At 45.1% G+C, this 12046-nt stretch overlaps 1 protein-coding gene across 6 annotated transcripts in view; it reads left to right on the forward strand.

The window, feature by feature from the left end:
- PTCH1 (patched 1) overlaps window positions 1-12046 on the forward strand; it is a 70563-nt gene that overhangs the window by 29937 nt on the left and 28580 nt on the right. For 5 of the 6 annotated variants that reach the window (XM_032306525.1, XM_032306523.1, XM_032306527.1 and 2 more), the window contains 9 exons: window positions 2649-2718; window positions 2813-2904; window positions 4295-4493; window positions 4792-4913; window positions 5718-5865; window positions 6692-6823; window positions 7226-7381; window positions 8028-8126; window positions 8657-8782. In XM_032306525.1, the coding sequence (XP_032162416.1) occupies window positions 2649-2718; window positions 2813-2904; window positions 4295-4493; window positions 4792-4913; window positions 5718-5865; window positions 6692-6823; window positions 7226-7381; window positions 8028-8126; window positions 8657-8782 (1144 nt within the window). The remainder of the gene's footprint in view (window positions 1-2648; window positions 2719-2812; window positions 2905-4294; window positions 4494-4791; window positions 4914-5717; window positions 5866-6691; window positions 6824-7225; window positions 7382-8027; window positions 8127-8656; window positions 8783-12046) is intronic. The other variant, XM_032306524.1, reaches the window with a different exon arrangement.

Below are 12046 nucleotides of genomic sequence, written 5' to 3' on the forward strand. Positions count from 1 at the left end.
CTTCACAAAATATTATCCTTTAGCTTCATAGCTAATTTAACAATGCTGTGGGTATAGTAAAAACATACAAAGACTTCTGGATCAAAACTGACAGTCCTTTTTCTTCTCTATTGAAACAGTGAGTTATTCAGGGCAGGGACCACATCTCTTGTCCATCCTTGCACCCCAGCGTTTAGATCAGGGTGAGCACTTGGATTTTATTGATTGACTAACTGCCTAGATTATGAATTTGAACGGGGTCTTCTCCCTGAGCTATTGAGAAGACTGTCACTAAACCTTCTTTTCAGGGGACCACTGAGTTGGAATTTACCTAACCTTATCCTGTCCCTCACCAAGGCTTTTAAGCACTTTTTTTGTTTTGTTTTAAGATTTTATTTTTTTAATTTATTTTAGAGAGAGAGAACTAGTGGGGGTAGAGGCAGAGGGAGAGGGAGAAGCAGAATCCCAAGCAGACTCCACACTGAGCATGGAGCCTGATACAGGGCTCGATCCCACGGCACATGAGATCGTGACTTGAGCTGAAACCAGGAGTCAGATGCCTAACCAACTGAGCCACCCAGGCACTGCTTTGAAGCACCTTTTAACTGAGTGGTTGATAGTACAGTTTTTCACAGGAGAGGTGAGTAAGTGGCTTTGTAGGCATACTCAGTGGCCAGGGAGAATGAAGAGAAAGCATAAAAGGAAAATCTGGACTTGTCCCTGCTGTGGTAACCTCCACTCTCCGTGGGCTCAACTGGACTGGCTAAGACCCATGTTGCTGGAGACCAAGCCCTAGCATCCAGCATGAATCACATGTTCTTGTTGCCTCATCTGAAAATTACTGATCACATGTGGTCTACTCTCCTTAGGGGGCTCTGAGAACAAAATGAGGTACATGTAATGGATGAAAGGGAAAACGTAAAGAGAGATTCTGGCACTTTGGTCAGGTAGACTTGACTAGTGAGCACACCCTGCTCTATCAGCACATCCCTCCCATTCTGTAGAGGAAGCAACTACCCAACGCAGTTTTGCAAAGTTTGTAGGGAGAGGCCCAGTAAAGAATGTGGAAATGGGCATTCTAGGGCCACTGCAAGCATGCTGACCCATTTTTAACATAGGGGGACCCTATCTTGAAGGGACTTGTCACTTACACACTTAAGGAGAAGATGTGGGTGTCTGTACAATAAAATTACACTCTTTATGTGTGATGGAACCAGAGAACTTGTATGCATTGCAATGAGCTTTAAAGAACACCTAGTTCAACCCTTCTCATTTTTTAAGCTAGAAAACCAGGAAGTAGATCAATTAGAGCATTTGTCCAAGGTCTTATAATTATTAAACAGTAGAGCCAGGTTTCAAATGCTTTCTTCTGGCTCCAAGACCCCCTAGAGGTTTCTCTAATGCACAGTCATGCCCTTCTCAAGGAAGTGAGTTCACTGACCAAGTGATATTGAGGACCTCCTCAGGCCAGATAGTCTATGTTGATGCTGTGTGGAATTCAGAATGAATATATACAAAGATGCATCCGTGGTGGGTGGGTGGATGGGTGGGTGGAAGGATGGATGAATAACTTGAGCCCTTCACTCAGGAGCTGATGGTCTGGTTAGAAAGAGGGAAGACATCAGTGTAGATGGGTGCATCCAAAGCCAAGCACAGGCGCTCCCCAGCCCAGGTACTCCAGGTATGAAGCAGATCAGACCAGCAGTGCTCTGGAGTTCAAGAGAAGGGGTGATTTTCAGTAGCACTGGGCAGTAACAGCCTAGTGGGAAGGGGTGGCATTTCGTTGGGGACCTTGCAGGATAGATGTGAAGGTTCCATAGGGAAGTGGGCTAAGTCCAGAACGTTCCTTTGGGTGACAAATACAAAAAAAAAAGAGGAGACCAACAAAATAGAGCAGTTTAGAGAGACTTAAAAACGTATTTTTCTTCTGGTTTTGCCATCCCTACCCTTTTAAAGTTTACTCTTTTTTCAAGGTAAGTTTATCTTCCTGAGACACTTGGAAAGGCATGGGCTTACAGAGCATTTTTATAGAGATGACAGAATAAGAGATAGGTGATAGATAGTAAGGTAATTGTGGAACAGTATATTTAATGTCCTGTCTATAGAACAAGAATAAAAAGCTGGAAAGTAGGAAATCTGGCCACCTGGCAGTGTTGTTAACAGCATTCATGGTGAAGAGCAGGAGAATTCATTTTGAACACTGTTAATAAGGACATTAACTCCAGTAAATTAAAAAAAAAAAAAGTCAGTAATATTTTCCCACCTGAATATATGTTAATATGTTAGAAACCTTACTAATTAGTCTCCATTTATTTTGAATTTGTGATAATTCAACTCTGAATTATCTTCCCTGAAATTGTAATGTATGTAGGAAAAAGCAGATTAATGGTGTAAACAAGATTATTGGGAGGATACTTAAGAAAACAAGACTTTTCAAGTACTTTGGTAGCATTTATTTACATAAACACCCACATGTTATATACAATTGAGTATTATCTATTCATTAAAGCAAGCCTGTTGAGTCTTGGCAAAAGTTGTGCTCCTTTTGACAGATACTAAAAAGTGATCGAAATTGCAGTTCTTTCTAAATGTTCTATAGTTCCAATTTTGCACTGATTTCCTTAGGTTATTACAGTAAGAATGTTTGTCTCTGCTTTCTATTTCACTAGACAGTGGAAATTGGAACACTTGTGTTACAAATCCGGAGAACTTATCACAGAAACAGGTTACATGGATCAGGTATAGTTTCCTTTTTTTTTCCAAGAAAATCTCAAAAATTCCTCAGTGGTGTGTGTTATCCTAACATGTGGCCTGTTCTTTTTAACTTTGACAGATAATAGAATATCTTTACCCTTGTTTAATTATTACACCTTTGGACTGCTTCTGGGAAGGGGCAAAGTTACAATCTGGGACAGCATACCTACTGTAAGTATGTGATCTTATTTTCTGCTGTCTGTGATTTCTAAAGTTTAGAATGTTTCGGATGTTACTGGATCATTGTTTATTCTATTTCAGTTTTGAACAAGAAATAAAAACATTGAAATTCCACGGGCATTTTTTGAGTGAATAGTTGGGGGAGAGGGGACGTCAGCAGAATGTTTTTCCTCTTTTCAAAAAAAAGTTCTGAAGGCACCATTAAATTTCATTCACTTTTACCAACCTATTTATATGCAAATAAAATGCAAATTCTTTCAGTATGTATGATTTTTAACTCTTTAATAAAGTGTTCGCAGTTTTGCTAACCAGGCACTGCCATAGGTTTAAGTTATTTTGTAAGGAAAGAGAATGTATTAGTGCGTACATGTCAGAATTAAATATATTGAGTTAAAGTTCAAGATTCCTGCAGAGTAAAACACTAACCTTTCTTTGGATCACATTAATGACATTGAAGGGGGAAATCCGCTATCTTTGAAGGCCATGGTAGGGGATGCCTCACAGGTTACCAGTTGGATATTATATACTCTGCATCTTTTAAGAAATAATTGTTAATCAGTGTAGACATTTTCAGTTAATTATGCAAGAGTTCGTGCTTGGGTTATTGTTTCTGTCCTAGCTTACGCATATCTGCAAAAGCAATTTGCAGTGGCCATACCCTGACCTTCAGTGTACAGTTTTAGATGGGAAATAAGGGGTTTTGTGTTTTCTGGTTGGGAGATTCTGAATAATGACTTCAGCCTGGTTAAGCAGCTACAGTGTGGTTTGAACCACATAACAGGCAGCCAAAAGCCTTTCTGGTCTGTCAACAGCACAGATTCAAAAGTGAGTGTGGGGGGAAGTGGCCTTGATGGTGGTGATGGCAGAGGCAGCAGGGGGCTTTCGGGGTCCACTGCCAGGCTGTCAGAGAGAACTCATAAGTATGGGATTATTGAAGGTAATGGAGATCAAATATTTTGATTGATGACATTTACAAAGCATTTATAAGGCTGGGAAGTGCTAATTTGACATCATGATTCCCTCTTCTCCCCCCTGCCCCCTGCCACTGCCCCACCACCCCCAACCCTTATTTTTGGTTTTCAGTCTTTGGCAAATTTTAATTTCAGGTGTTAAAGAGGACATAGTAGCCAGTAACGAGTCTTTGATCTCTTCGTTAACTTACAAGCTCTCTGCTTGCCATTTCCATTCATGAGTTATTTTCCTGACCGGGTTTGCATACAGATCCCCGGGAAAGGAGCACTCATTTTCCATGCCAGGGTCCCCGCGCTGCAGCACTCCCAGAAAGCCTCGTGCAGCCCGGACGCAGTATACACGATCTGCACAGGCTCAGAGGCTTGGAAAAGCCTCTTTTCATGGTCTCGCCTTCTAATTTCTTTCACAGAGGTAAGCCTCCTTTGCAGTGGACAAACTTTGACCCTTTGGAATTCCTGGAAGAGTTAAAGAAAATAAACTATCAAGTGGACAGCTGGGAGGAAATGCTGAATAAGGCTGAAGTTGGTCATGGTTATATGGACCGGCCCTGCCTCAACCCGGCTGATCCAGACTGCCCGGCCACAGCCCCCAACAAGAATGCAACCAAAGTGAGTACAGTCATTGATTCTGCTCCCAGGGACCGAGAGCAAAGCTTGCTGTCTTCTTCCCATGCCTAGTCCTATTATTTTCATTTTTAAGATTTGATTTTCAACGATCTTTTTTTGTCTGCGGAGCTAAGTTTGTTTATAGAGCTAAATTTTGCTGCAAGATTTGCCGTATGCCTCTCATTAGCCTTGTTATTAATGTTCTCTCTGAAACAAACAAGCCCTTAATGCACTGGATTTTAACAAGGCATGTGACCTGCCTGCTAATTCCCATAATTATGTGGCTGTCTTTTTATTTTAGCCTCTTGATGTGGCCCTTGTTTTGAACGGTGGATGTCATGGATTATCCCGAAAGTATATGCACTGGCAGGAGGAACTGATTGTGGGTGGCACAGTCAAGAATAGCACTGGGAAGCTTGTCAGGTAATCCAGCACATGGAGGAAAAATCCAAGCCATCTATTTTTTTTGTCCTTTCCTCAGAAACCACTTTCCTCCTGACATCTGCAAGTGTATTTGTACTAATACCTAACTGTTATCCTAGCTAGCCGTCTGGTGTAATAGAATATTAGGAAATACTAGTGGACCAGACCAGCTTGAAAAACCACCCTGTGGGGAATTTTTCAAGCGATTTGTTGTTTTCATCGGGACCATAGTTAGTGACTGTAGGTTTGTAGAAGACCTATTACGTAGAAAATGGGGGCAAGTGTAAGGCAGGCGGGCGGCAGTGGTCACAGCGAGTAGGGAGGAGCGGTAGGAGCTCAGTTCTGTCACAGACTGGCCGACAGCCGACGGCTGAACAAGAACCCTCCTCTGGGCACTCGCAGACTCCCCTCGGTCAAGCATCAGGCTCTCCATCTGAGATCTCTCCCTGGGGAGGGCTGTCGGCTGGGATTTCTGCACACCCGAGCGCACACTCCCGAGCCCAGCGTATCTGGTCAAGCTATCTGCTCCCCTACCCTTCCTGTCTCACTGACTAGAAACTGAGAAAGGAAATTGCTTATTAATTGAATTTTGGGGTATATCTGTAAAAGGTTTGTAAGGTTACACCTTTAATATGGTACATCCATCTATTAAATAAAATCACCATCCAGGTCCCATTTAATGGAAACATGTGCTCTTGTAGGAGAGAAGGGCCGTGAGTGAGGCAGGGCGTGCGTTCAGGAGTTTAAGCAGGAAGGACAGCTTCCTGGGAATGCTGATGTCGTGTCTTTGCCTCCTTGTCACAGTGCCCACGCCTTGCAGACCATGTTTCAGTTAATGACTCCCAAGCAAATGTATGAGCACTTCAAGGGGTACGAGTATGTCTCGCACATCAACTGGAACGAGGACAAGGCAGCAGCCATCCTGGAGGCTTGGCAGAGGACATACGTGGAGGTAAATCGGCGCATTCCAACGCCCACCTTTGAATCTGGGTACAAACCCCTCAGTTACTCCGTGCTTCATTGTTGCCATGTTTTAAAACGGGTTTGGTTTTGTTTTGTTTTTTCACTAGAACCTGTTTTCAAAACAAATTGTCATTTTGGGGACCTGGTAGAGCGAAAACTTTTTTTCCTTTCCTAGATATGGAAACCTTCCTGTGTGGGTGATGGCTAATTTTAATTGGGACGCGTAAGACGTTTTGAGTAACCAATTGTGAACTCCAGAGCGAAGGCGTAACAGTTTTTAAAAAAACACTGGGTTAGCAAGTGTCTGGAAAACATTAGCAAAGCATAGAATCTGTTCACAGCTGCAGTCCCCCTTGGTTAGGTCATGTGACAGGAGCTGGCCTTTGTTTCCCAAGCAGTGACCTCTGCTGAGCTGCATGTGACCTTTTAAAAGTGGCCAGCGAATGAAGGGGGGAGGAGTGGCCACAAGAATGAGTTGTTTTGGATTGGGGGGAGCCGATGGGACCACAGGTCTGTTGTAGAGCCGCGGAGAGGAGAAGGTCGGCCTCAGGTGCACAGGACCTAGAGATGCTGTAGACGTCGGGCACCAGCTCACCATGGCACCACATTCCCAGCTGACCGGCAGTGGCCTTCATTGTTCCGGCACCAGGGTCATTTCACGTCAGTCCGAAGTTCAAACCTGAATCACGTAGAACCCTTTTTAATGCATCAGAATAAAGTGAGGCTTGAGTGGAGGGGACATGTCCCTCAAGGTCTGTGCTCTTGAAGCTCACTGACACTTCCATTCTGTTTGGGACTTTATGTCGTGACCACAGGTGGTTCATCAAAGTGTTGCTCCCAACTCCACTCAGAAGGTGCTTTCCTTTACCACGACAACCCTGGACGACATCCTGAAGTCCTTCTCTGATGTCAGTGTCATCCGAGTGGCCAGTGGCTACCTACTGATGGTAACAGTCAGCTCAGTTCTCCGGGGGGAGCACGGGGGGAGAGCTGGTTTAGTTTTTGGGTTTGATCTCTTCCATGACCGCCCCTGCTTTTTAACTGCTCTTAACACACACGTGCATCCAAGACAGAGAGAGCTCGGCTTTGATTTCAAAAGTGGTCGTGTAAAGCGTTTTCTCCCATTTGCGGTTTGCCCATCTTTGACTCATATCATTTCATGTGATGTCTGTAGTGTAAATTGTTGTTGGATTTCACAAGTTCTACCTTTTGATTTGGGGTGATGGGTGGGGGAAAACATTAGAATCCTTACACATTCTAATGTTTGGCTTTTGTTTTGTGTCTCCCCCTTCCCTGTCTCCCCCTCCTCATTCCTTCACCTGCCCCCCACCCCGTTGTTCTGCTCGCAGCTTGCCTATGCCTGTTTAACCATGCTGCGCTGGGACTGCTCCAAGTCCCAGGGTGCCGTGGGGCTGGCTGGCGTCCTGTTGGTTGCACTGTCAGTGGCTGCAGGATTGGGCCTGTGCTCATTGATCGGGATTTCCTTTAACGCTGCAACAACTCAGGTACTAAAGGAGCCATCCGTCCACTGTTTGTCGACAAATACCCCTCCCCGGGCTTGGCCCAGTGGCCTCCTCTGTGTCCATGTCACCCACAGGTCCTCCGACCTTTACTACCAAGATGCCACACTTCCTGGGAGGCGGGGGGGTTGCTATCTCCTGAGTGGAGCCCTTGACACTGGGTGGAAGTTCTGTGGGGACTTGGTGGTGGTAGAGAAGCTTCACTTATCAACGCAGTGAAGGTCATTCATTAGAGCCATGGTTCTCAGACTTGAGTGTGCGGTAGAGTCATGCGAAGGGCTGGTGACATCTCCAATTGCTGGGCTCCACTCCTGGAGTTTCTAATTACCTGTTCTCCATGATGCGCATCCAGGGATCGTGTTCTGAGAACCACTGCTTCTGATGGGTTAGCTTCCTTATCATTTATTAGCTTAAGTAAAAAAATAGTAGGGCTTAAAAATAGAAATGGATAAGACCTCCTGTGAGCCAGAGGGCTAGATCCAGGGGATTTTAACCTGGGAACTAGGTTCTTCACCATGAGCTGCTGTAAGCTGCCCTGAGGGTAGCTGCTGGGGCAATGTTCTCCATGGCTCTAGAAGGAACTGAATTGGACTTCATGTGTCTAACGCACCACCCTTTGTGTTCACTGCAGGTTTTGCCATTTCTTGCTCTTGGCGTTGGCGTGGATGACGTTTTCCTTCTGGCACATGCATTTAGTGAAACAGGACAGAATAAAAGAATCCCTTTTGAGGTAATAGAAAAACAAAAGCAGAAAGCTTTGGAGCCAGCCAAAATCACCTCTGTTCTTGAGTATTTGTCCTTTAATTTTCTTGAATCTGGCCTAGGAGACCAAGTCAATGACATGTTACTGCCTCTAAATGAGTGAAAGAGATGAGAAGAATTGCAGAACACCTATTTCAAAGCCCGTATTTGCTTTTCTGGATTTTTGTGGGGTTTTTGGGTCACTTTGTCCCCACCCTCCCTCCTCTCCCAACACACCCCTTTTAAATCCTAAAAATTGACTTCAGTGATTGTCTCACAGCTCTGTGCTTTGGATGCGGTAGTCGGGAACGCACAGGACTGTATAGGTAGTCCTGAAAGCATTTTCGATGCCAGTATCAGGGGTAGGCAGAGATAACCCTTTCTTCCACTCTGACGTCAGCATGATAAACTACATGTTGTCTCCATGTGTTCTGAATTTATTTGAACTATTGGCCCGACCTGTGGCATGAGGGGACCCCGCATTGTGCAGCTCTCAGCACTGTGGTTTCTCGTCCTCAGGACAGGACTGGAGAGTGCCTCAAGCGCACGGGAGCCAGCGTGGCCCTCACCTCCATCAGCAACGTCACCGCCTTCTTTATGGCCGCACTGATCCCCATTCCCGCCCTGCGAGCCTTCTCCCTCCAGGTGAGTTTACAGGGCTGAAACATGTTGCGAGCACAGCACGGAGGCCGAGCAGCCCGCCTCCCCTCCCCCTCTAACGTGTTTCTGGTACTGCTGCCAGAATCCAGGTAGCGTGTCCGCATCTGGGGCTCTTATGGTAGAAGCTTCCTGATGCAACAAGCCCAACACTCCCTCTAAAATACATCTCAGGGCTCTTCCCCTTCTTTTAGTCCTAGAGCCCAGACACTGGGTAGCCCCAGGACCTGCTGCCTTAGGGAGTGGTCCTTCGCTGTGTAGTGAGACTAAAACAACACGAGGGCCACTCTGTATAGGGTGCTGAGAAGCTCCCCTGTTCCGGACAGCCAGAAGTCCTCTGGTTTCATCCACAGTGTGGCCAGATCATGGCCATCCCTGCTGCCAGTGCCCACTGGGCTTCCCTGCTGGCTTCCTCAGCCCCAAAGCGCCACCCACCCTCTCTGTTTCCCTAAAGCAGCAACACAAGGCAGTTGTACAGAGCAGATTTTCCTGACCAAGAGGAAGAGGCTGCGGTATACACCGGCCAGGTGATCACTTGGAATTGTGTACGGTTGACCCTTGAAAAACATGGGGCTTGGGGGTGCTGATACCCCTCCCACACAGTGAGATCTTCATATAACTTTGAGCTCCCCTGAAATTTAACTACTAATAGCGGCTGTTGACCGGAAGCCTTACTGATAACATAAACAATCAATTAACACATGCCTAATCCATCTGTTTACTTACAACAAAATAAGCTAGGGGGAAACGTTATTAAGAAAAACCTAAGGAAGAGAAAAATACATCTCGAGTGCTGCAGTGTGTTTACTGGAAACAGTCAACCTCAGAGTGGACCCGTGCAGTTCAAACCCGTGTTGTTCGAGGGTCCGCTGGACTAGCTCCCACCGTCCAAATATAGGGGCCATCCTCCGCCTGTAGGGGTTTGTCGGTGGCCCGCACTCACTCACCGCCTCTTCCCTTAGCTCCTCCACAGTCTCTTCCAGCCCTCTCTTCTTTTGGTCTCCTACCCTCCTCTCAGGCTGCAAAGAAAAGTCAAAATGCCTCTGCCCTCCTTCTGCAGAGCAGTGTGGCTCCTGCATTGTTCTGCTCTCTCTTCCCAAACCAGGCCCTTCTACACCTAGAGGCCACCAAGATATTTCTGTGGCGCAGAGAGCCAGCTTATACGAACAGTAAGAATGGAGAGCTCCCTAGGCTGGGGACACAGCTCTGGTCCATTCTGTGCTTGGTCTGGAGTGCTGGCAGGGCTCTGCAGCTGCTTGGAAACTCTGAGGAATCCTGACACTGGTCAGCACAGCGGAGGAAGAACGCTAACTGACCGGTTTGGGATGGGGTCCTCCTAAGCCCCAAATGGTTTCAGGTTTTGGTATCGCAAAGATGTTACCAAAGTTTTGTGAATTAAATTCACACTTTAAAGTTTCAACTGTTTTCCAAGAGAGGAGCGGTGGTTTCCCCCTTATTCTCTATCACTATGATATCATCTATCCTCTCTCAGTATGACGATAATTTATGAGATGGCCAGGTTTTTAAGGGAAAATACCTTCAGTGTCACCTTTTTTTTTAAAGAACGAGGGGCAGAGGGAGAAAGAGAGCGGGCTCCACGTTCAGTGCGGAGCCCGATTTCACAGTCCTGACATCGTCACCCGAGCCAAAAATCAAGAGCTGGGGTCGTTTATCCAACAGAACCACCCAGGCGCCCCTTGGGGTCACTTTTTAAGCTGTTCTTATATCCAGCTTCTTCCTACTGCTTTACTCTTGTTAATCACCAGAAGGGTGATTTCCTGTGTCCAGGAAGAGAAACTGACAAATCGTAAGTTTGGTTTCTCTGTATGCTTTTGTCCACACTCTTCGCTGCTTCATAGTCTTCGTATTTGAATTTCATTTCAGCGATGGCTTATGAAGACCTGAGCAGCTAATGATTCTGCTGTGTCTGGGGCATTAGACTTACTTAATACTTAGTGTAAGACAGAACATGAGAAAAGATTTTTATACCAATTACTGCAACCATCACCCCTGAAAGAAAAATACTAAAAAAAAAAAGAAAGAAAGAAAGAAAAGAAAAGAATAAAGGGTTTATTATAAATATCTAAAAGTAGAAGTAATAAGTGAACTAATGCATAAAGTTAAATCTGAATAAGAAAATGAAAATATATCTAGCTGCCTCACTGCTCAGTGATGTAGAAGACAAGTGAAAGGGGCCCGCTTAAGTGTTGGGACAATTACCTTTCTAGAATGACTTTCTGCACGGGTATGCCCGTCTGCAGTCTCCCAATCTTCCTGCCTTCACCCGCAGCAGACGCCAGTGCTGAGAAATTGTCCCCCTCCTGTGACAGTGAGACCCTCTCCCGCCTCTCGCCCTTTCCGCTCGCCTTTTCCTCACTGCTCTTTATTTCTGCTCCGCTTCACGCTCCTTCATTTCTTCTTGTGTGTCTCTCTCTCATTTTGTCCTCTCCTCTCTCAGTACACTGATGATTCATCAAGGCAGACTGTCCTTTAATGATACCCTATGGTGTGGTGGTCTGAAAAGCTACATGAGTTTCCCTTACGCCTTTTAGAAAAGCCAGTACGCTAAAGTTCTCCCCAGGTAAGCAAGCACCTTACCGAAATGAAATGAGTACTGTGTGTTTTGCGTTTCTATTCCAAGCCCCTGGGGTGCCACTTTAGAAAACTGAGGCCTTCCAGGAGTCCTCTTGAATTAATGACTGGCTTCCCATATTATTGGCTCATTCTCTGTCAAAAAAACAAACTAAAAAATAAATAAATAAGGAAAAGGAAAGAAAAAGAAAATGTAAGAAGAAAAGAGAGTGAATGTGTTGTGCTTTTTGCTGTAGCCATCAGAAATTTACACTGGTTTCCTTTTAAATATATTGACATTCAAAGTTGACCCTGATATAGCTTCTCTTTCTTTTAGTGAATTGGGTTAAGTTGTGCCTCCAGGTATTCATTTGCGTTTGTGTTCTCAGGATACTATAGGTTAAGCCTCAGAAGAAAGAGATTATAGTGGTTCTGTCCAGTAATAAATCCATGTTAATTTAGGATTTGTCTTTTTGGAACTTTCGCGATTGTCTAACTTTACCAAAATAAATAAAATTATTTTTTCCCAAAGAAACTGTCCTAGACTTCCTTACCAATCTCCATCCATCTGTCCAAATGCCTCTATACCAGAAAGCAATGGCACCGTCGAATTCTTTGGGTACCAGTGCCCTGCACTGGGGCTTTGCTGGTACCTGAATGGGATTTGTTCTTCAATGGAAA

This window comes from Mustela erminea, chromosome 12 (assembly GCF_009829155.1).
Source record: "Mustela erminea isolate mMusErm1 chromosome 12, mMusErm1.Pri, whole genome shotgun sequence".
Classification (NCBI taxonomy): domain Eukaryota; kingdom Metazoa; phylum Chordata; class Mammalia; order Carnivora; family Mustelidae; genus Mustela; species Mustela erminea.